Source organism: Carlito syrichta, unplaced genomic scaffold (assembly GCF_000164805.1).
Source record: "Carlito syrichta isolate Samal-C Ts95f unplaced genomic scaffold, Tarsius_syrichta-2.0.1 Scaffold302335, whole genome shotgun sequence".
Taxonomy (NCBI): domain Eukaryota; kingdom Metazoa; phylum Chordata; class Mammalia; order Primates; family Tarsiidae; genus Carlito; species Carlito syrichta.
The window spans coordinates 21,602-45,628 of NW_007246431.1; the positions used below are offsets into that span (position 1 = coordinate 21,602).

Below are 24,027 nucleotides of genomic sequence, written 5' to 3' on the forward strand. Positions count from 1 at the left end.
GAAAGTCTGATGGCAGTTTTGGGACCTTTTCATATGTCACTTTCCACACTTTCACTGTTGATATGTGTTTGTTTCATTTATATCCTCCTTACTCCAGAACTGAAGTTTTTTGTGTAGCCCTCCAGGCTTTTACATGGCAAGTGCTCAATGAAGAAATAAATGTAATTACCAGATTTGTTAAATGCCACCTTGCTTTCAAAGGTGCTTATACATTTCCTTCATAAGTGATATCAAGCCATCTCCACCACACTCTTCACAGTATGCATGTGCTCATCAGCACTCCTTTGCCACAGACATCCCAAAGGCTAAGCAACACTACACACCTCATTTACCACACAATTAGTGAATTTAGTCTTCACTAAAGAGACTTCACCATCTTTGCAGGTATGAGATCAAAAAGTACTTCTTACCTGAATTTTGATGGGCCAGGTGAAATTACTGACATAAACAAAGAAAGTGATATTTGGATGGTTGCGAAAATCGAACTTCTCATTAGAGAAGCTATCTTTGTACTCCTTAATGTTAGTTTTTGAAACAACAGGCATCTCTTCTCCAGCCTGGGTTCCAGCTGTTAGGAAGAAACAAATGAAACAGAAGAGACTTTTTTTTGGACAGAATCTAACCTCATTCATGTAAGGATAATAGTTAGCATTTACTGAATACTTACTGTGTTCCAATAACAGCCTTTAAGAGTTCAATCTCGTTTAATTCTCACAACAATCTCATATTATCCTCATAAAGGAAACTGAGGTTCAGAAAAATTAAATAACTTGCCCCAAGTCACACAGCCAGCAAGAAATAGATGGGATTAATTAATTAATTAATTTTTGAGTTGGAGTCTCACTCTGTCACCCAGACTGGAGTGCAGTGGCTGCTCCCGGCCACTGCAGCCTCGACCTGCTGGGCTCTGGCGATCCTTTCACCTCAGTCTTCCAAGTAGCTGGAACTACAGGTGCATGTTACCATGCCCGGCTAATTTTGGATTTATTGTAGAGATGAGGTCTCGCCAAGTTGCCCAGGCGGGTCTTGAACCCGCAGGCTCAGGCAATCCACTCACCTCAGCCTCCCAAAGCACTGGGATTACAGGCTGAGCCACCAAGCCCGGCTATAGATGGGATTTAAAGCTGGGTAGGTTATGCCCCTAACCAGAATGGTTTCACAAGGAACCCCTGCAACTCCTCCAGCCCTGAAAAACAGGCCATGAAAATACAGATTTCACTGGAATCCCATGAACAAGCACCAGCATTCACTCTGCTCTTAACACTCTAATTTCTCTGCATTTCCCCTTTATCTCTTTGGCAATGCTCCAGACTCCTTCATCAGGGACACTGATTCATCCCTCACTTCCTAACTAGCAGTGGCCTTAAGTCTCAACTGTAGCAGGGAGGAAGGGCTTAAGAGGTCACTCAGTCCTCCCTTCTACCGTCAGCTGTAACTGAATTTAAGTCTCCCACAAGCTGCATAATTTCATCCTACTTCCACACAGTCCTTCAACATTCCATATTCTCCCTCAGTCAGGAATTTGAGTGTCTTTATAAAAACTCACAAAATGGACCTTTTCCTGTGTTTGAACTAGACCCTGTGACTAGAGCCCAGACTATCATGTCTTCATTGGGACACTCATTGCAAATGTTTCACATGCTCAAAGATATTGTCTTTCTCCAGATAAATACTGGTAATTCAGACTTTTTCTTAAAAGTTTTTATCCTCATTGCAAGTTTCTGCACTTTTCCTGAAGTCTACACAATCTTTGAAGACATGATAAAGTGGCATGCAAGGGTAACATTCTTATTTTGCAACACTCCAACTGGTTTGTGTTTTGACCAAAATACCCCCAGCATTGTACTAATGATGATGAAACATTTCCCATTTAGTGAGAAAATGTTTCAAGCATTACACTGAGAACTTTATTATCTCATTTAGTCCATTCAACATTCTACATAGCTAAGTGTTTTTACAATCTCACTTCATATACCAGGAAACTGGCTCAGAAATCTCAAGTAAATTGCCCGAAAGCACAGTGTAAGTTAAACAACAGGCAGAATTCAAACCCAAATTATCTGTTGAGTAATCAAGTTAAGTAGTGGCTATATGTTTGAATAGCTACATCAGGGTCATCTGTTATTTCTTTAGTAGGTTTTGTACCCAGTAGATCTTTAGAGAGTCACAGCAAGACAAACGAGGTTGCAAAAGCTGCATTTTTAGAGCTTGATCTAAATCCCAAAGTAGATATTTCTGTACCTACCAAAATCTCATTTGATTTAAAATGTTTCACCTCTTGAAACTATGAGTTATTTGAATGTTTCACTTCTGAAGCATGGATGCAGACGATGATGCCAGTGCAGAGCAATGGCCACAGCGAGGACAGAAATAGTGGTAGTGGGGAAGAGTTAGTAACCACACTCTGAGCCTGACACCACGGTAAGCTCTGGCAGGTAAAACCTAATTTAACTTACACAGCAATTCTAAGAGGTAAGTATTGTTCTCCTTACTTTACAGATGAATAAACCTAAAGCCTAGAGAAGTGTTTGGACATTTGGCTCAAGATCTCACAGCTAATAAGTAGCAAAGGTGAGTTTCAAACCAATCTGCCTCCTGAGTCCCCTTTCTTAACCTATCATGTCTACTTGCAGGGTCTTTTCTAGGTGTGTCCTTACCTGAGAAACTGGGAGCCCAAGTGATATTGAGGTTGAAGTTCTTGGAGGCATTGATGAACATGTCCAAATCCCTGTTTTGCTGATGAGAGGTACAGATAATCAGAATATTAATTATATCAGTTTCTAGATTTTAAAATAAAGTGATAAATAATTTTACTACTCTAAATTTTCTTAATTACAGAATATTTTACAATGTCTTTAAAAAAACTCACACTTATAGAAGAGTTAGCAAAATCTCTAACCAATTTTCCTTAATACAAGCAATATACTCAAAATTAAATGTCATTTCCCTTCCAACTACTCAGGAAGCTAAGGCAAGAGGATTGCTTGAGTCCAGGAGTTTGAATCCATCCTGGACAACATAGTGAGACCTTATCTCAAAAAAGAAAAAAAAAGTATATAGAATTTAATGCTTTATTAAATCCCGAAGTGCACGGAAAAGTACCTTTTAAAAAGATCCTCAATAGAGCACAATGACTTGGATTCTGACTTATGTTAGGGGAATCAGCTGCCTAAGGATTGTCTGAGCAGCCATTTCTAAACATCTGGAGTTCACTCTTACCAATAAAACACTTGACCAAGTGCCCTAATTTATATTTAAATGAACTTAAACCCATGTACTTCTAAACTCATAGATTATATACAGCACAAAATTTCTCCAATACAGGAACCGGTTTTTGTTTGTTTATTTTGAGTCAGAGTCTCACTCTGTTGCCCAGGCTGGAGTGCAGTGGCTTGCTCACGGCCATCCCAGCATCAACATGCTGGGCTCAATCCTTCCACATCAGTCTACCAAGTAGCCAGAACTACAGATGCACGCTACCATGCCCGGCTATTTATTTATTTATTTATTTATTTATTTATTTATTTATTTATTTATTTATTTATTGTAGAGATGAGATCTCACCAAGTTGCCCAAGCTATTCTCAAACCCAGGGGTTCAGGCAATCCCCTCACCTCAGCCTACCAAAGTGCTGGGGGAAATGGTTTTTTATAAAGTGGCCAGGCACAGTGGCTTAAGCCTATACTCCCAGCACTTTGGAAGGCCAAGGTGGGAGGATTGTGTGAGCGCAGGAATACAAGACCAGTCTAGGAAACACAGTGAGACCTCATCTCTACAAAAAATTAAAACAATCAGCCAGCATGGTGGCTGGCGTAAATGCCGGCTACTTGGAAAGCTGAAGCAGAAGGATTGCCTGAGTTCAGGAGGTCGAGGCTGCAGTGAGCAGTGAGCCTGTCATTGCATACCACTGCCTAGGTGACAGAGTGAGACCATGACTCAAATTTTTAGAAAGCGTATAAAGCTGAAATACACTAAATTTAAAAAATAATTTGGTTATATTCATTCATTATGTAAAATGTATTTTTCTCTCATTAAAAATATTATTTCAAGAGAAATATAACTGAGTATGACATCCTAGCTTTGAAAACCTTGTTTACCACTTAGAGATACAACAATTCAAAGGGCTTATCTAATTTCATTTATTTTGAGTCTCAGTTTTAATGATTGAAAAAGAAATCTCTAAGAAATCTGGTGAGCCAAACAGAAGATGTGCACTGTTGGCTATGCTTGGTAAATTATAATACCACCTTTTAGTTTGTGATGAAATTTGATTAGTAAATCTCTTTCTTGGTGTCAAACAATTATTTTTCTAACAAATCAATGTTGTATTTTTATATTTTACAGATGGGTTCAATTGTCCTGAAATTCTTCTTGTTCTTCTTCGTCATCTTTTTCAGACAGGGTCTCACTATGTCGCCCAGCTGGTCTCAAACACTCAGAGCTCACTGTAGTCCTGACCACCTGGGTTCAGGCAATCCTTCAGCCTCAGCCTTTTGAGTAGCTAGGACTACAGGTGCATGCCACCACTCCCGGCCAATTTCTTGAATTTTTATAGAGACAAGGTTTCACTATGTTGCCCAGACTGGTCTTGAACTCCTATGCTCAAGCGATCCTCTTGCCTCAGCCTGCCAAAGTGGTAGGATTACAGGCATGAACCACCGCACCTGGCTCAGAAACTTCTGGTGGGCTTCAAGATGGGGTTCCTATGAACAGCTGCTTCACTTCTAAATGTCATGTTATATTGGCTTCCATGTACTACTAGGTAATATCTTATGGGAGATTGGGCTTCATCATCAATGACAGCAGATACAAATCCACATTTCAAACAGTAGTTTTAACAATTTAAATTGTTCCCGGCCAACTTCTTGTTGAACCCAACTAAACATTTGCTATGTTACCTCCTAATGAGGCTAAGAATTCATTCTAGAAGTGTCGCTTCTGCCTCTCCCCTTGCTGTCTGCTTGTGCTTGCATGTCTGACATTTCAATTGTTAGTGCCCTCATGGATGCTCTTTAAGCCTCTGGTCAGTTTTGAGACAGTAAATCCAGTCTCTGCCATCTGTTCACTGACAGCGGAGCTGCCCCTACAATCTCCTCTCTGTTTCTGTTGGGGCTGTAATGGGTTGACAGGCAAACCAAGTGTGTGTGGAATCAATGTCAGTCTGTGTCTCAGACCCTGGTAAATCTTATTAACACCGCTCTTGCCTTTTAGATGAAAAGGAGATAATATGTAGATTCTAACATTTCTCTCCTACACTTCTAGAGATCATCCTGTGTGCTGTACTCTGGAGACTACTGCTGAGGCAGTGCTTCCACCCTAAATACAAGAAAAAGGCCCACACAAATCCACAACATAACAGCAACACGTTTAAAAATCTTACTTCATCAGGAGTGGCCACAAAATTGATGGCTGTGTAATAGCGGTCATCTTCCTGGGATAGGCTAAAAGTGAACTGATAGTCAATAAGAAGAGTATCTATGGAAAGAAAGTAATACATATTTAAAATCGGAAACAAAACAAAAACAAAACAATAGAGAACAGGCCTCTAAAGATACAAGCCGCTTTTCTCACAAATTCAATAACCAGAAAAGCACTTAAACTCACCCAGATTTTTAAAAGAAAATCACGTCTGTAGGCAGTATCATTTTAGCGGGGAAAACTCACTAAACCCTACTTATATTATGGCCCTGGCTGAGATGTGAAGTTCCACCCTAACTCATAAATATTAATTATACATCTATTACATGCTAGGTTTAGCTTAAGGATACAAAGATATAAACTGATGGTATAACAGGAACTATGACTCCATGGAACAATGATTGATTCTAGGTCTGGGGCAATGAATAAATACTTTGATCATCTTATTCCAGAAAGAAAGAGCATTCAAAGATTGCTGTAATGTAGCAAAGGAACACAGACTGAAAGAAAGCTTACTGGCAAAGTTGGTATAATTTAATTCTTAAAAGTTTACTGTACAACTCAATAACAACAAAAAAACCTGATTAAAAATGGGCCAAGGACTTGAACAGATTTTTCTCTAAGGAACATATACAAATGGCCAATAAGCACATGAAAAGTTACCCAATATCATTGATCATTAAGGAAATGCAAATTAAAACCACAATGAGATAGCACTTTGCACCCATTAGGATAGCTACTGACAAAAAACCAGAAAGTAACAGTGTTGGCGAGGATGTGAAAAATTTAGAATCCTTGTGCACTGTTGGTAGGAATGTAAAATGGAACAGCTGCTGTAGAAAACAGTATGACAGTTCTTAAAAAAATAAAGAATATAATTACCATATAATCTAGCAATTGCACTTCTGGGTATATACCCAAAAGAACTGAAAACAGGGTCTCAAACAGATATTTGTAAACCCATGTTCATAGTAGCATTATTCACAATAACCAAAAAAGGTAGAAACAACCCAAGGGTCTGCCAACAGGATGACCAAAATGTGGTACTGAGATATGATGAAGATTATCCAGCCTTAAAAAAGGAAGGAAATTCTGGCATATGCTACATTATGAATGACCCTTAACATACCATATTAAGTGAAATAAAACAGTCACAAAAAGACAAATACTACATGATTCCACTTAGATGAGGCACTTGGAGTAGTCAAATTCATAGAAACAAACTAGAATGGAAGTTGCCAGGGGTTGGGGGAAAGGGAAATAAGAAGCTGTTGGTAAGTTTATTTTTAATTATCTAAGAACCTGCCGAATGATATTTCAAAGTGGCTATACCATTTTACATTCCCAAAAGCAATGCATGAAGGTTCCAGTTTCTCAACAACCTTGCTAAAACTTGGGGTTGGCTTTTTTCCCCTGCAAGATAAACAAGCAGATTTTAATATACCAGATCACAAAAAGTTCACTGATGTGTTTTTCTACCTCCCCATTTCAATTCACCTTTATGAAATGGCCAGTTGTCCAGTTTCAGCATGATATGAAAGGAAATCCACAGTTATTATCTGAGAAGCCTCTTAAAATACTCCATCAGTTTCCAACTACATGGCTGGTGAGGCTGGTTTTTTTTCACGTGTTTAACCAAAGAGGTGTATTGCAACAGATTGGATGCTGAAGCAAACATAAGATTACAGCTGTCTTCTTCTTTTTTTTTTTTTGAGTTGGAGTCTTCTCTGTCACCCAGGCTGGAGTGCAGTGCACACTCATGGCCACCCCAGGGCTGACCTGCTGGGCTCCGGTGATCCTTTTGCCTCAGCCTTCCAAGTAGCTGGAACTCCCATACGTGCTACCATGCCCAGCTCATTTTTTATTTATTGTAGAGATGAGGTCTCATCAAGTTGCCAGGGCTGGTCTCGAACCCGCGGGCTCAGGCAATCCACTCATCTCGGTCTCCCAAAGTGCTGGGATTACAGGCTGAGCCACCGAGCCCAGCCATACAGCAGTCTTCTATTAAACCATGGGATTGGCTTTTGATTCTAGTTATTCTAGAAGTATATCTGACTGTGATTTTTAACATGCCTATCCCAAATGACTAATGATGCCAAACAGCTTTTATTTTATTTTTAGATTGGAAAACATAGTTTATTCAGAAAGTAAGTTAAAGACGGGGAGATTCACCTCCCCAACATAGGGGAGGGGGCCAAAGCTAAGAAAAATGCTACGTAGCTTTTAATGTGCTTATCGGTCGTTGTTATATCTTTGGTGAAATGTTTATTCAAATTTTTGCCTGTTTTAATTGAAATTGACTTCTTATTCAGTTGTAAGAGTTCTTTATAAATTCTGGATACAAGCTCATTAACAAATATATGACTTCCAAATATTTTCTCTAGTCTGTGGCTTTTTATTTTTTGAATGGGTTTCTTTCTTTTTGACTTGGAGTTGCACTTTCTCATCCAGGCTGGAGTGCAGGGGCACAGTCATAGCTACCACAGACTCTACCTGCTGGGCTCAGCTGATCCTTCCACCTCAGTCTTCTAAGTAGCTGAAACTACAGGTGTGCACCACCACACCCAGCTATTTTTTTTGATTCATTGTAGAGACCAGGTCTCACCATGTCGCACAGGTTGGTCTTGAACTCCTGGGCTCAGGTAATCCTGTCGCCTCAATCTCCCAGAGTGCTGGGATAATAGGTGTGAGCCATTGTGCCCAGCCTTGAATGGTTTTCTTATATATACATTTTAAATTTTGATAAAGTCTTATTAATTAATTCTTTTGTTCATGAATTGTGCTTTTAGAATGACATCTAAGAACTCTTTTCCCTGCCTGAGGTCAAGAAATTTTTATCCTGTTTTCTTTTAGAAGATGTATATAAGGCTGGGCACGGTGGGTCACACCTATAATCCCAGCACTTTGGGAGACCAAAGTGAAAGAATTGCCTGAGCCCATGGGTTTTAGACTAGCCTAAGCAACTTGGCAAGACCTTATCTCTACAATAAATAAATAATTAGCTGGGCATGGTGGTGCACGCCTGTAGTCCCAGCTACTTGGAAGGCTGAGGTGAAAAGATCAGCTGAGCCCAGCAGGTCAAGCATTCAGTGGCCATGAGCGTGCCACTGCACTCCAGCCTAAGCAACAGGGTGAGTCTCCAATAAAAAAAAAAAATTCTGTATATATATATATATATATATATATATATATATATATATACACATATACAGAAGAGAGAGAGAGATATATACAGAGGGTGACAAAAAGATGTATACACATTTTAAGCATAATGTTCATGCAAAAGATGGCATTAATCAAATGAATGCTAGAGTCACCATGCAACTGGCAGAACAGTCAAAGAAAACGGCGGAAGCATGGTTGAACAAACATCATATTACCAATTGCTACTGTAATTTAATTCAAATTTGAAAAGTAATACATTGATACCGTCTCTTAAAATTTATATATATACATATTTTTGGCACTGTGTGTGTATAAAGTCACATTCACAGGTTCCAAGTGGACGTGAATTTTGAGGGGATGCTATCCAGTCTGCTATAGCAGGTATATAATTACAATGGATTTAGCATAACATAACTCCCTTTTCTCTGGTCTTATAATCTATCCTATCATGTGGATTCTCCTAGAGGGAGAAAATGCATTACCCATAAAAACCTGGTCACTTTGCCAGATTCATCTTTCATTCCAAGGTGGTTAATACAAAGCAGTTTCAGAGAGAATATAGATGAAACTTCATCTATATTTTAAGGACTCTGGTTTTGATCTATATCCTAAAATATGAAATATGATGGCCTCAACCAGGTAATGAATGGCAAATGAAGTAAGATTTCAGAAGAACATAGATAAGGAAAGCCAGAGATGCATAATCTCTGTACTCTCTCCTGATATCTGCTACAAACACATCAACATAAACCACAGTTAAAACAGCTTATAATGGTGCTCACAAATGAAATAAACTTGATAGAATGTAAACACGGGGAAGTGTCAGGGGATAATTCATGGTTGCTTGCTATATTCCTATAGCACTTACCATTCTCAAACCATGTTAAAGAAAACAGTGGAGTTTTACTGAACTACTTTGCTTCTAGAAATAAGAATTGCAAAAACACTTACAATAACATGTTCCTTTGAGAGGGTTTCCCTGGTATCGATTTTCTACCTCACATCTAGGAAGGAAAAATGAAAATTATTTTATACTGCTATTTTAAACAGAATCTACATTCATTTAAAAAATAAACTGATCACTTCATATAAAAAGTACAGATGTCTGGATTCACTATAATTGCATTCATCACTGTCACTCAGATCAAGTGGACTAGGGAACATGTGCATGAATTCTCAGTGCTGCCTGCCCAGCAATTTCTACACCAACTATATGAGAACTGACAAGCATTTGCCAAAGTACATGAAGTAAGTCCAAAGATAATAAATCTAGTCCCTGTGTACTATAACAGAAAACTTGTTTTCACTTTTGTGAGGACTATATATTCTTCTAAAAGTACAGTCAAAACGTTTTCCAAGTATTCATTTCTCACTTCTTTCCTATTCTCCCTAAATAAACTAATTCTGTTCTTTAAAAATAAGTGAGAGAAGACTAAATAACCAGGAACCACTTTTCTTTTTTTTAAGCCTTGAAACAAGTGTTCACCAGTCTACAGAAAAAAAAAGTTCTACTCAAAAAACTTAACTTCCCCATAGATACCATCTATAAACATCAGCCGAACCCAGTCTCCCACCTCATTTAAGCAAACAACTATGAGATATGAGGAAGGGAGGGAAAAGATTGGGGGAAGCACTTTTCTCAGGTAAGCTTGACAGGCACATCTTGTCCTTCTATCCAGGGTGATTATTAGCCCTTGACTATATTATATCTATAATCCCTAGAAGGAACTTTAAAGGTTTCCCCTAGACCACACCTCATGCCTTTGTTGCTATCATCTGGGGCAAGAGTGATTTTTTGGCCTATCATATTTTTCTGTTTGAAGAAACATGGATCTAAAAGTTAAATTCAATCTTTCTTCATGTATTGGCTTTAGAGCAACATGAAAAACACACACATTGATGTAAACTATCAAATGCAGACAGACCAATTATCTGCTGAATCTCAGATCAGTGTCTCAATCACTGGTGACATTATTACTATGGTTCTTTAAGAAAAACAAAGTTAGCCGGGCTCAGTGGCTCAGCCTGTAATCCCGTGCCTTTGGGAGGCTGAGGTGAGTGAATTGCCTGAGCCCGCGGGTTCGAGACCCGCCTGGGCAGCGAGACCTCATCTCTACAACAAATAAAAAAATCAGCCAGGCGTGGTGGCGCATGCCTATAATTCCGGCTACTCGGAAGGCTGAGGCGGAAGGATCGCCAGAGCCCAGCAGGCCGAGGCTGTGGTGGCCAGGAGTGGCTACTGCACTCCAGTCTGGGCGACAAAGTGAGACTCCAACTCAAAAAAAAAAAAAGAAAGAAAAACAAAGTTTAAAATGATGTATCTGCTTTTATAACTCAATGTTTTGATACTAAAAACTTCTCTCAAGTCTTTTCTTGAGAGAATGAGTAAATCTGGATGCATGTGTTTTAAGAGGTTTTCTAGTGAGGCAGACAGATATATGCTGATTGGGGAATAATCTCTCTTGCTTCAACTTACCAGAAAACTAAAAGTAATTAGTTAGTCCTACTACTGATAGATGTGGAAACTGAGGCTCAGCATGGTTCAGTAATTTGCATTAAGAGCATCCTGTCCAGTGGAGGCAGGACCAGGTCTGAAACCTGAAGTCTGAATCCTCATGGATGAGGACTCCAAACCCTCCCCTGGAAGATGCTTCACACACTTCACCAAAGAAAATGCTAGAGCAGGAGGGATCTGGTAAAGACAAGAGGATCATTTCCATTATCAGATAACCAAAATGCCAAATAAATACCACTGGAACACCAGTTTCTTACAATTATTCCCTTCAGGAAAGAGTGTACTCGCTTTACATGACAAAAATCAAGTAGTCGCTCAAGTTAAACTGACTAATCCAAATTAGCAACCCAGGAAATGTCACTCAACCATAAAAATGTGAATTAAAAAGCCATTAAGGATTGCTGCTAACCCGATGACTTCTGTTCAGGGGTTAATTTGTCTGAAATAGGAAGGGCAAAATTTCAAACTAAACAACCCTGAGAGCCCATGGCAACATGGGAAGGGGGTGACTCTTGGGGTGGGACTCAGGCAGCCACAGAGCCAGTAGGTTCTCCCTGGTGGTACCAGGAGTGAGGTACTCACAGCTGGCACTCGTCCCCCTTCACGCCTTTGGTGGTGCAGAAGCACTTGCCCGTGTTGGTATTGCACAGCGACGCATGTCCGTTGCACTTGCATGCTGCGGAGGAAGGGAGAAAGAAACAGAGGTCATGACTAGCTTAAAGCAGGACTATCAGAGACTATTTCCAAAACAAGTAATTTTATCTGAATTGGGTTAGACAGGAAAGACAGATTAAAATAAGAATATTAAAAGGTAAGATTCACAATTTTTCAGCTAATGATAATAACGTAAAGGCAACAGGAAAGAGACCAAAGACAAAGGATAGGAGGAAAGAGAACGCTGGTTTCTGCTGCCATCTGAAGCAATCACAATTCTGATCTTTTCAATAGACTCTTTTTCACTGATTCTTTCGTGTATTCAATAAATACTTATGAAGCATCTCTAGAGTGCCAGATACTGGGTATGGGGGCACAGTCCCTGACCCCATGGAGACACTCTGGAGATGGCTGCCCTCCACCTTGGCTGAGGTGTCTTCTCCACAATGGTCACATTTTGAATCACATCAGGATTCAGAACTAGGGTGGGATTCTAATGTCAAGGACAGCATTTTAGAGGCCCTCAGGACTTGTCAACCTTGCCTTACCTTCTCCTTTGTCTTTATGAAAACAACTCTTCCCATCTCCCTCCTATGGCTTTCTCAATGCATCTCTAGCCTTTAGCATCCAACATACAATACAAGCTATGATACATTTTATTTTTATATTTTTTATTTTTTGAGTCAGAGTCTCACTGTTACCCAGGCTAATGTGGAGTGAAGTGGCACGCTCACAGCCACCACAGCCTCGACCCGCTGGGCTCAGGTGATCCTTCTGCCTTAGCCTTCCAAGTAGCTGTAACTATAGGCGCACGCCACCACGCCTGACTAATTTTTTAGATTTATTGTAGAGACAAGGTCTCACCAAGTTGCCCAGACTGGTCTTGAACCCTGGGCTCAGGCAATCCTCTCACCTCAGCCTCCCAAAGTGCTGGGATTACAGGCGTGAACCACTGTGCCAGCAAGCTGTAATACATTTTATAATCTACTTGAAATAAGTGGAAGTCTTTTTGCCTAATATCTTTGACTTTATACTTTGTTTTTCTGTGAATAAATTAGAGGCTGCAGAGGTGTCCTTTATTTATTTATTTATTTATTTTTTGAGTTGGAGTCTCACTCTGTCGACCAGACTGGAGTGTAGTGGCACACTCCTGGTCACTGCAGCCTTGACCTGCTGGGCTCCAGTGATCCTTCCGCCTCAGCCTTCCAAGTAGCCGGAACTACAGGTGCGCACTACTACACCCGGCTAATTTTTGATTTATTGTAGAGACGAGGCCTCGCCAACTTGCCCGGGTGGGTTTCGAACTCAGGTAAACCACTTGCCTCGGCCTCCCAAAGTGCTGGAATTATAGGCTGAGCCACCACAGAGGTGTACTTTAAAAATAAATCCTGTAAGCTGGGCATGGTGGCTCATACCTGTAATCCCAGCACTCTAGGAGGCGGAGGCAAGAGGATTGCCTGAGCTCAGGGGTTCAAGAACAGCTTGGCAACATGGTGAGAGCTTGTCTCTACAATAAATAAAAAAATTAGCCAGGCGTGGTAGAGCATGACTGTGGCTCCAGCTACTTGGAAGCTGAGGCAGAAGGATTGCCTTAGCTCAGCAGGTCAAGGTTGCAGTGGCTGTGAGCATGACACTGCATACCAGCCTGGGCGAAAGAATGAGACTATGACATAGATAGATTAGATAGATAGATTAGATAGATAGATAGATAGATAGATAGATAGATAGATAGATAGATAGATAGAAAGAATAAATCCTGTAGAGAAAAAAAATAGAGCCCAAAGAAACTTTTACAACAGAACAGCATAGAGATTAGCATCTCTAGAATGGATGCTGTAGTCAAACATGAGTGTTCGATTCTTGGTTCTGCTGAGTGTGGGAGGGATGTGCAGCATATTAGCGAAAAGCAAAGGCCTGGAGTCCTTTGCCTGGGCTTGTCCTCCACTTGGCTCTTCTATAACTCTGGGCATGTTACTTAACCTTTCTGAGTCTTAGTTTCCTCATCTATTTGATGGAGATAACAGGAGTACTTATCTCATGGGGTTGTTGTGAGGATTAAATGAGATAATATGTGTATGAAACCTAAAACAGTAAACATTCAATAAATTGTGGCTATTATCCTTAGCTAAGGACTATGCAATTTGAAGAAGAAAATATTACAGACTTGGTGCCACTCGCAGTATTCTAAAACCATGCTTTTTATTATGGGTTAGGACTCTGAAAAATAAAGCAAGCTCTAAATTTGGGACAACTTTATTCAGGCCCTATAGATATCAATGAGAAAAATGTGATTTTTCAAGATGACAGCTGCTGATATAGAAATAATGGCACCTAGCGGTACGACCAGGCCCAGTAGTTAAGACCAGCACAGACTGGATGTCGTTCTTAGCTTGGCCACATCTCCCTGTGAGACCTTGTGGAAGTTTACTTTACCTTGGGGAGTAATAAAAGCTGTCCCAAGTGACTATCAGCACAATGCCTTGTGCACATCTACCACCCTATCATGTTAGATACTCTGGTTACTATCTAGTGAATAAAGTCTATTCATAAAAAGTAGGAAAATATTTTTACCTTTTAATTTGAGCGAGAAATTTTGAGAGTAGTGGGAAATGAAATTAGAAGTGTATAAGAACTGCTCTCATCTACTGAGTGTTGACTATGTGTCATGCACTGCTCCAACTGCTTTAATCTCAACAACTACCCTATTATCCCCACTTTACTGAAAAGGAAACTGAGACCCAGAGAGGACAAGGGACATACAGCTAGAACATTACCATTCTTCTGGCTGGTCTGAAATCAGATTCTAAAGGGCCACATTAAAGAGTTTGGAGGTACTCCAGTCAGAATGGCAATTATCAACTCAAAAAATAACAGCTGCTGGAGAGGGTGTGGAGAAAAGGGAACACTTCTACACTGTTGGTGGGAGTGTAAACTAGTGCAACCTCTGTGGAAAGCAGTGTGGCGATTCCTAAAAGCTTTAAATATCAACCTCCCATATGACCCCGCAATCCCCCTACTGGGAATATATCCGGAAGAACTCAAATCACTCTATAAAAAAGATACCTGCACACATATGTCTATCGCAGCATTGTTCACAATAGCAAGAACCTGGAAGCAATCATGCTGCCCATCAAAAGAGGACTGGATTAAAAAAATGTGGTACATATACATGGTGGAATACTACGCAGCCAGAAAAAAGAACAAAATCATGAATTTCACAGCAACCTGGATGGAACTAGAGTCTATAATACTGAGTGACCTCTCACAAAAACAAAGGTCCAAGTATCACATGTTCTCACTCATATAATGGACCTTCAACATCCAACCTAATACTGTAAGAAAATGACTGACAGTAGTGGGAAACTATGGGGGGGGAGGGAGATGGGATTAACGATAGCAAATATCTGTCTGGGGATGGGGAAGCACCTCTTATCAATAGGGTGCCTGAATGAAACGTATTTGTATACCTAACCCTTAACTGTACCCCACAACATCATAATAAAAAATATTGATTATAAAAAAAAAGAAATAGAAGGGAATAAAAATAATTTTAGGCAGGGAAAAAAAACCCATATTTAATTAAAAAAAAAAAAGAGTTTGGAGGTAGGATCTAGGATGTATTAATGGGTAGAGATTTTCTTTGTCATTTATTTTTCCTGCTCAGAACTTGAAAAGTCACTGGGCTCAGCGGCTCAGCCTATAATCCCAGTATTTGGGAGGCTGTAGCAAGTAGATTACCTGAGCCCATGAGTTTGAGACCAACCTGGGCAACTTGGCGAAACCTCATCTCTACAATAACTAGAAAATTAGTCAGGAGTGGTAGCATGCGCCTGTAGTTTCGGCTACTTGGAAGGCTGAGGCAGAAGGATTGCTGGAGCCCAGTGGGTTGACGCTGGGGTGGCTGTGAGTGTGCCACTGCACTCCAGCCTGGGTGACAGAGTGAGACTCCAACTCAAAAAAAAAAAAAAAAAGAACTTGAAACTTGAAGAGTCTTTGAACTAGAGGACTCACTGTATTTTTTAGTTGGAAATTAGAATGAATAAAAAAAATCATTTCATTAGTGTCACTTGTCATTTTTTAAAAATATAATTTTTGCTGGGTATCCTAGCACTTTGGGAGACAGAGGAGGGAGAATCGCTTGAGTCCACGAGTTCAAGATCAGCCTGGGCAACACAGCAAGATCTCATCTCTACAAAAAATTTAAAAATTAGCTAGGCATGGTGTACGTGCCTTCAGTCTCAGCTACTCAGAAGGTTGAGATGGAAGGATCACTTGAACTCAGGAGTGTGAGGCTTCAGTGAGTTATGATCCTGCCACTGTGCTTTAGCCTGGGCGACAGAGTGAAACTCTATCTCCAAAAGAAAAAATATATATATATTACATATATATACACACACATATATGTAATATATACACCATTTTTATTCTAATAATAAAATGTCCTATTGTTTACAGGCTTCTACTTGACATGAATGGGGAAACAGGAGACTATTTAAATTTTTAAAATATACTAGAGTATTGAGGATTCCAGCTCCTGGTTAAAAAACCTGCAGTAATTTTTCAGGCCCAACCATAGGCACTGACACAGGCTTTACCTGGTTGCCCCAGGGAAAAGGCTGCCCACGACACAGCAGACCCAGGGTGCAGCAAGCATTGGGGTCTGAGGGAGTTGCAACCAAGGGAGTTGCAATTTTTCAGGCCCATCTCATCAGTCATGCTCTTTCACATATTTGCATTCCTGGCCCTGCAGTCTTCATTCCCAGGTCTCCTTATCTGACGCTTTGGGCTGAGGTCTTTTTCATGGGGGAGAAGGAAGCCTCCTTATGGGGGGAGGCAAGAGTTCCCTATTTCTAGCCCTTCCCCTTCACCCTCTCTGCAACCTCAGGGTCCATAATACTGTAGAAGCCTTTTGTTCAGGACTCCTCCATAGTGAGAGGGCCCTCAGGACCCTCATATCTGAGCTGATACACCTGACCCTCGACTAGTGCACTGTTCCATGAGGGAAAAGGAAACAGGGAGAGTTGGGGATCTCTCTTCCAGCTCAGCTGAGCTTCTGACAACTATGACAATAAGAAGCGCATTATCCAAAATAAAGTAGTTTTTTCCTCTTGGATATTTAAATCAAATCTAAAGTCTTACATTCCACATTGATTTTTCATCAGTAAGCCTGACCAACTTGACTTACGCTGACATTTCCCTCCGTTGGTGGGATCCCCGTAGAAGCCAGATATGCAGGTCTCACAGTGCTTGCCTGTGGTCAGGTTCTCACACTTCTCACAGATGCTCTGATTGATGCATTTGCTGTGGCCATTGCACTGGCAGGCTGGAAAAAAGAATTTCAAGGGGCCTGTTATATGGCAGAATTGTGTGGAGTAAGTTCAGCAAAATTTGCAACTATCTTCTTAAGTTCCTTACTGCCTCTTGATATAAAATTATCAGAAAAGGCCTACTAAAAACTAGTTTGAGAAATAAGATCAATCACCAAAAAGATCTACTGCAGGAAGATAAAAAAAATATATCACAGCAAGGTGAAAGCCCAGAGCAATATTTAAAAATAATTTTTGTTGTTACTCACTGTAAAAATTATATTCTCATGATAGTGTATTTGAAAAATAAAAAGATAGGGAAAAAAATCATATACAATTCCACCACCCAAAGACCACTGTTCACATCTAGTATCTTTCCTTCCACTATTTTTCTATACAGTCTTACACAGTGGTGTTCATATTAACATTCAGTTTTGATTTTTAATTTAGATCACAATTATTTTACCACAACATTTCCACAAATGGGATTATTAAGACTCCTGATGAATATAAGATTTTACAACCAAAGAGGCATATAAAGCCTGGACCTTTCACGACTGCTCAGGACAGCCGTACAGGCTGTGCACTGCAGAACTCTGGAAGGCATGTGGGGGGAGATAACATTCACACAGTACACAACCTGTACCATTGTAAACAAAATCTAATTCTGCAGATCTGTCTTGGTTGATCAATGAACACATTTTTTTTACCATCTTGGCAACTTTCCACAGCATTTGTACCTGTTCTGTTTGTTACCTGTAGAGTTTTTAGTTGTTTTACATAGACTACAACAATAAAACTCGAAATGACTGTATCAGTTATAAATGTCCCAAATTTACTTAGATGTGTTGGAGATTCATTTTGTTCCTGTGAAGATGGGCAACATACAGTTGCATGTAACAAAGGGTAAAGCACAACACACATACAATGTAATACCTCAAATCAGTTACGAAAAAAAGTCTGAAAAGCTTCTCTCTCTCTTCCCCTTCAAAACCCCACTGAAATTAAAGCAGAAATGTAAAAACAAGGATAAATCAACCAAAGTGTGGCATAAAAAGAAAAGCTGCTTCTTCTGAAGATACTTCTGAAGTAGTCAAGAATTTCTAGAAATTATAAAGCAGATGGGGTCAATCTAACAGAAAAAGGGGAATTGAAACACCAGCATCTGAATGTAGAAGGAGGGGACCGCCAAAGTGACTATGTGCACTCTATCAATCAACTGCTGAAAAATCCAACAGAGGTTGGAAGGCAGAGCAGGTCTCAGGAGAGTGGTGGACAGCAGGAAGTGGCACACGATCTGCTCTGTGCCTGCTCACCAGCTGGCTGAGGTATCTGTCCAGGGCTACAGTGGGAGAAAACAGGGGTCAGAAAGAAAAATCAGGGCAATGCATCAGCTATTTTTAATTTCATTTTATTATTTTTTGAGTTAGAGTCTCACTCTTTTTTTTTTGAGTTGGAGTCTCACTCTTTCGTCCAGGCTGGAGTGCAGTGGCACACTGCTCACAGCCATCACAGCCTTGACCTGCTGGGTTCAGGTGATCCTTCTGTCTTCTGTCTCAGCCTTCCAAAAAGCTGAAACTACAGGCACATGCCACCATACCTGCCTGATTTTTTAGATTTATTGTAGAGACGAGGTCTTGCCAAGTTGTCCAGGCTAGTCTCAAACATGTGGCCTCAGGCAATCCTCTTACCTCGGCCTCCCAAAGTGCTGGAATTACAGGCCTGAGCCACTGTGCTGCCCAGTCAGCACTAGCTATTTTTAACCCTTTGCACTCGAAGACATCTTGCAGATCACTTACCAGCAACTTGACCACACTTTTTAACAAAATAGTGAAAAACTAATCACTTCGTATTGAATTGTATAGCATTGGAACCAATTGTTTTATTATAATGATATTTGGCTTATAATGGGATTTTGGATATTGAGGAACTTATTTACGGCAAAAAAAATTAAAATTTCGTATCTTATATTTTTCTAATATGTGGTAACATGTGAACATTGCAGGTTCACTGACACATGTTGTGCAATAGTAATTTGATATCTTCCACCTGGTATTGTTCTATTCGAACAGACAATACAGCCTTGTTTTCTTCCTCCCACATTAATATGTAATTTATTGTCCAGTCTTTTGTTTGAAGAAGATGTGGAAGGATGTTCTTGTGATTCCTAAAAACTACTTTTCAACTGATCAATCTTATCTCAGTAGATATTCCATCTCTTTATTTGCTTTTTCATGCAACTTGAATTGAAAAACTCAAGGAAACATACATTTTTGAAAAATTTGTGCTGGCATAACTTTGTCCTGTATAGTCAGCAATCTCTTTATGTCCCATGAGAGGGGATATTCAAGTGGTTTGCTAGATTTACAATGCCCCCTCAGAGAAGGAGGGGACTGCCAAAGTGACTATGTGCGCTCTAACAATCAACACCTGAAAAATCCAGCAGAGGCTAGAAGGCAGAGCAGACCCAGGAGAGTGGTGAACAGCAGGAAGTGTAAATGTCAGAGATGGATGTCAGAGGGGACACCCGAATGCAAAGGTTTAAGATGCCATAACACCCAAGAGGGGAGGCACTTGACACACCCATGAACATGCCAAATGTATCCAGGTACCTGGGTCCATTGTTCCTTCCTTCCTCCAATGACAGAGGAATACAATCCAGTCTATAACAGTCCAGACAGCTTAGACACGGTGGCTCATGCCTATAATCCCAGCACTTTGGGAGGCCAAGAGGACTGCCTGAGCCCATGGGTTCGAGACCAGCCCAGGCAACTTGATGAGACCTCATCTCTACAATGAATCAAAAAATTAGCTGGGCGTGGTGGCACGTGCCTGTAGTTCCCACTACTTGGAAGGCTGAGGTGGAAGGATCGCCTGAGCCTAGCAGGTTGAGGCTGCGGTGGCCGTGAACATGCCATTGCACTCCAGCCTGGGTGACAGAGTGAGACTTCAACTCAAAAACAAAACAAAACAACAGTTCAGGCATACCAGAGCTGAAGAGTCTTGAGGCTGGCCAGGGCATCATACTACAGCTCCACAATAGCTCAGTACACCCAACCATAGGCCAGTGCTGACAGAAGTACGCTTTCAGTTAGAAATACAAATCAGCCTCACTATAAGAAAATTCTCAACCTACAAGCACCACTAGGATAAACATGCACAGCAACTAGTCCTGAAGGAAGGGTTAATGCAAGAAATATGAGAATGAAAAATATTAATTTTATTATATTCAAAGAGGCTTGAATTACTACATCCACAAAGCAAGAGAGCAAGCACTGAAAAAAACCTCACAATATTTAGAGCCCTTGCAAAGAATAAATAAAATAAAATCAGACACAAAACAAAAAAATTCTCAATAGGTTAAATGGGAGCAGACATATGAGTAAACAGTTATTTGCAGGAAATACAAGAAAATACTATGAACTGTATACCAACACATTTGATACCCTAGATGAAAGAGACAGACTCCTAGAAAAGCACAGATTACTAAAACTGATGCAGAAATAGAAAATCTGAATAGATCATAACAAGAGATTGAATTAATAACTTAAAATCTTCCCACAAAGAAAAAGCCCAGGTCTAGATGGCTTCACTGATGAATTCTATCAACATTTTAAAAAGAACCGATGTTAATCTTTTACAAGTTTTTCCAGTAAATAGAGGAGGAAGGGTACCTTCCAACTCACTCTATAAGGCTAGTACTATCTCTGGTACCAAAGCCAGATAGTCATCACACAAAAAAAGTAAACTAAAAACCTATATCCCTCATGAATATAAACACAAAATCCTCAACTAACAACTAGCAAATTGAATCCAGCAACATATTAAAAAGGATTATATGACAGGGTGCGGTGGCTCATGTCTGTAATCCCAGCACTTTGGGAGGCAGAAGCAAGAGGACTGCCTGAGCCCAGGGGTTCAAGACCAGCCTGGGCAACTTGGCATGACCTCGTCTCTACAATAAATCAAAAAATTAGCCGGGTGTGGTGGCACAAACCTGTAGTTCCAGCTACTTGGAAGGTTCAGGCAGAAGGATTGCCTGAGCCCAGTAGGTTGAGGCTGTGGAGGCCGTGAGCATGCTACTACATTCCAGCCTGGGCAACAGAGTGAGACTCTGACTCAAAAAAATAAAAATAAAAAGGATTATACATCATGATCAAACAGACTTTTTCCCAGTGATGCAAGGCAGGCTTAACATCTTTAAATCAATTAATGTAATACACAGATTAACAAAATAAAGAACAAAGCCACATAGTCATCAAAATAGACATGGAAAAGCACTTGCCAAAATCTAGCACCATTTGTGATAAAAACCCTGAAAAAACTAGGAATACAAGGTATGAGGAAACTTTCTCAACCTGATAGGCCAATGCTGACAGAAAAACCTAAACCAGTATCTTATTTAATGGAGAAAGAATGCTTTCTCCCTAAGAAAAGGAACAAGACAATGTCTACTCTCAACCACATTAATTCAACATTATACTGGTGTTTCTGGCCAGGGTAATTAGTCTCTCAAAGAAAAAAGATAACCAGATTGGAAAGGAAAAAGTAAAATTGTGTTATTATTAACAGATGACATGATTGTGTATGTAGAAAACCCCAAGACATTCACTAAAAATACTAGTTGAAATAATAAATGCATGCAGCAAGGTTGCATGACACAAGATCAACATACAAAAATCAACTGTATTTTTACACACTAGCAATGAACAGTAAGAAAATGAAGATTATAATTTCAGCTACAATAGCATGATGAAGAATAAAATCCTTTACATAAAAAATTTAACAAAATAAGTGCAGAACATGTATGCTGAAATAAACAGACATTCGAGGTTCGTGGATGGAAAGTTTAATATTATTAAGATGGCAATACAACCCTAACTGGTCAATATATTCAACACACTCCCTGTCAAACCAGCTGACTTTTTGCAGAAATTGATGAGTTCATCCTAAAATTCACATGGAAATGCAATGAACCCAGAATAACCATAAGAGTCTTGAAAAATAAGAATAAAGTTGGAGGACTTTGAGTTCCCAGTTTCAAAACTTACTGCAAAGCTACAGTAATCAAAATGGTATGAAACTGGCGTAAGGAGAAACAGATAGGTCAGTGGCATAGAACTGAGAGCTCAGAAATAATCTCTTATATTCATAGTCAACTGATTTTCAAAAAATGTGCCAAGAAAATTCAATGCATCTTCAACAAATGGTGCAGGTACCATATACTTCCTCACACTATATACAAAAATTAACTGAAAATGGGTCAAGGACCAAAGTAAGAGATAGAGCTAAGAAGCTTTTCAAAGAAAAACATAGGAATAAATCTTTGTGATCTTGGGTTAGCTGGGCACTGATTTTTTTTAGATATAATCCCCAAAATCACATGGGATAAAAGAAAATGCTGACACACTGAACTTAATCAAATTAAAATGTTTGATTTCAAAATACACCATTAAGAAAAGTGGGAGGGCTGGGCATGGTGGTGGCTCACACTTGCAATCCCAGCACTTTGGGAGACTAAGGGGGGCAAGCACTCGAGGCCTGGAGTTTGAGACCAGCTGGGGCAACACAATGAGACCATGTCTCTACAAAAAAAAAAAAAAAAGTAAAAAAAAAGAGCTGGCCATGGTGGTGTGTGCCTGCATCCCAGCTGCAAGGAACGGATTGCTTGCAGAGGATTGCTTGAGGCCAGGAGTTTGAGGCTGCAGTGAGCTATGGATTACGCCACTGCACTTCAGCCTGGGCGACAGAGTAAGACTCTTGCCTTTAAAAAAAAAAAAAAGAGCCAGGTGCAGTGGCTCACCCCTGTAATCCCAGCACTTTGGGAGGTGGAGGCAAGAAGATTGACTGAGCTCAGGAGTTTGAGACCAGCCTGAGCAACATGGTGAGACCTCATCTCTACAATATATCAAAAAATCAGCTGGCGCATGCCTATGGTTCCAGCTACTTGGAAGGCTGAGGCAGAAGGATCACCTGAGCCCAGCAGGTCGAGGCTCCAGTGGCCGTGAGCATGCCACTCCAGTTTGGGTGACAGAGTAAGACTATGACTCAGAAAAAAGAAAAGAATATGAGAAGAAACTTACGGAATAGAGAAAATATTTGCAAATCATGTACCCAATAAGGGAATGGTATCCAGAATTCACAATGAACTCAATAGTAAAAAGACAACACAATTTTAAAATGGGCAAAGAATCTGAAAAGATATTTCTCAAAGAAGGTATACAAATGGCTAACAAGATGTCATTAGTCATTAGAGAAACAAAAATCAAAATCCCAATAAGATACCAATTCACATCCATTAGAACAGCTATAATAAAAAAGATGGACAATAATGAGTGTTGGTGAGAATATAAAATGGTGCAGCTACTTCGGAAAACCTCAAGCCTATTATTCTTCATTTCCACCTCTATCCCTTAGGAAATCACTAAACATCTGCTTTTTGTCACTCTATATTTGGCTTTTTTGAACATTTCATATAAATGGTATCATATAATATATAATCTTTTGTACCTGGCTTTTTTTATCACACAGTATGTTTTTGAGGGTCACCTATGTGACAGAATATCCCTTTTATTGTCAACTAGTATTCCACTGTATGAATACACTACTTTTTGTTTATACATTTGCCAGGTGACAGGTATTTGGGTTGCTTTTACTTTTGCTTATTATAAATAATCCTGGCATGAGCATTCATGTACAAATTTCTGAATGACATATAACCAAGAGTGGAACTGTTGGGCCATATAACTCTATATTTAACTTTTTGAGGAACTGCTAAACTGTTTTTCCAAAGTAGCCACACCATTTAACAACCGTTGGTGGCTCAGCCTGTAATCCCGTGCCTTGGGAGGCTGAGGTGAGTGGATTGCCTCAGCCTGCAGGTTCAAGACCCGCCTGGGCAACTTGGCGAGACCTCATCTCTACAATAAATCAAAAAATCAGCCGGGCGTGGTAGTGCGTGCCTGTAAT

The 24,027-nt window shown here is 40.0% G+C and overlaps 1 protein-coding gene across 1 annotated transcript in view; it reads right to left on the minus strand.

Annotated features, from left to right (window-relative positions):
* LOC103258716 (attractin) overlaps positions 1 to 24,027 on the minus strand; it is a 132,173-nt gene that overhangs the window by 18,168 nt on the left and 89,978 nt on the right. The window contains exons 19-24 of the mRNA XM_008056380.2: positions 16,938 to 17,075; positions 11,681 to 11,774; positions 9,535 to 9,587; positions 5,381 to 5,475; positions 2,658 to 2,736; positions 411 to 568 (exon numbers count right to left, since the gene is read on the minus strand). Of these exons, the coding sequence (XP_008054571.2) occupies positions 411 to 568; positions 2,658 to 2,736; positions 5,381 to 5,475; positions 9,535 to 9,587; positions 11,681 to 11,774; positions 16,938 to 17,075 (617 nt within the window). The remainder of the gene's footprint in view (positions 1 to 410; positions 569 to 2,657; positions 2,737 to 5,380; positions 5,476 to 9,534; positions 9,588 to 11,680; positions 11,775 to 16,937; positions 17,076 to 24,027) is intronic.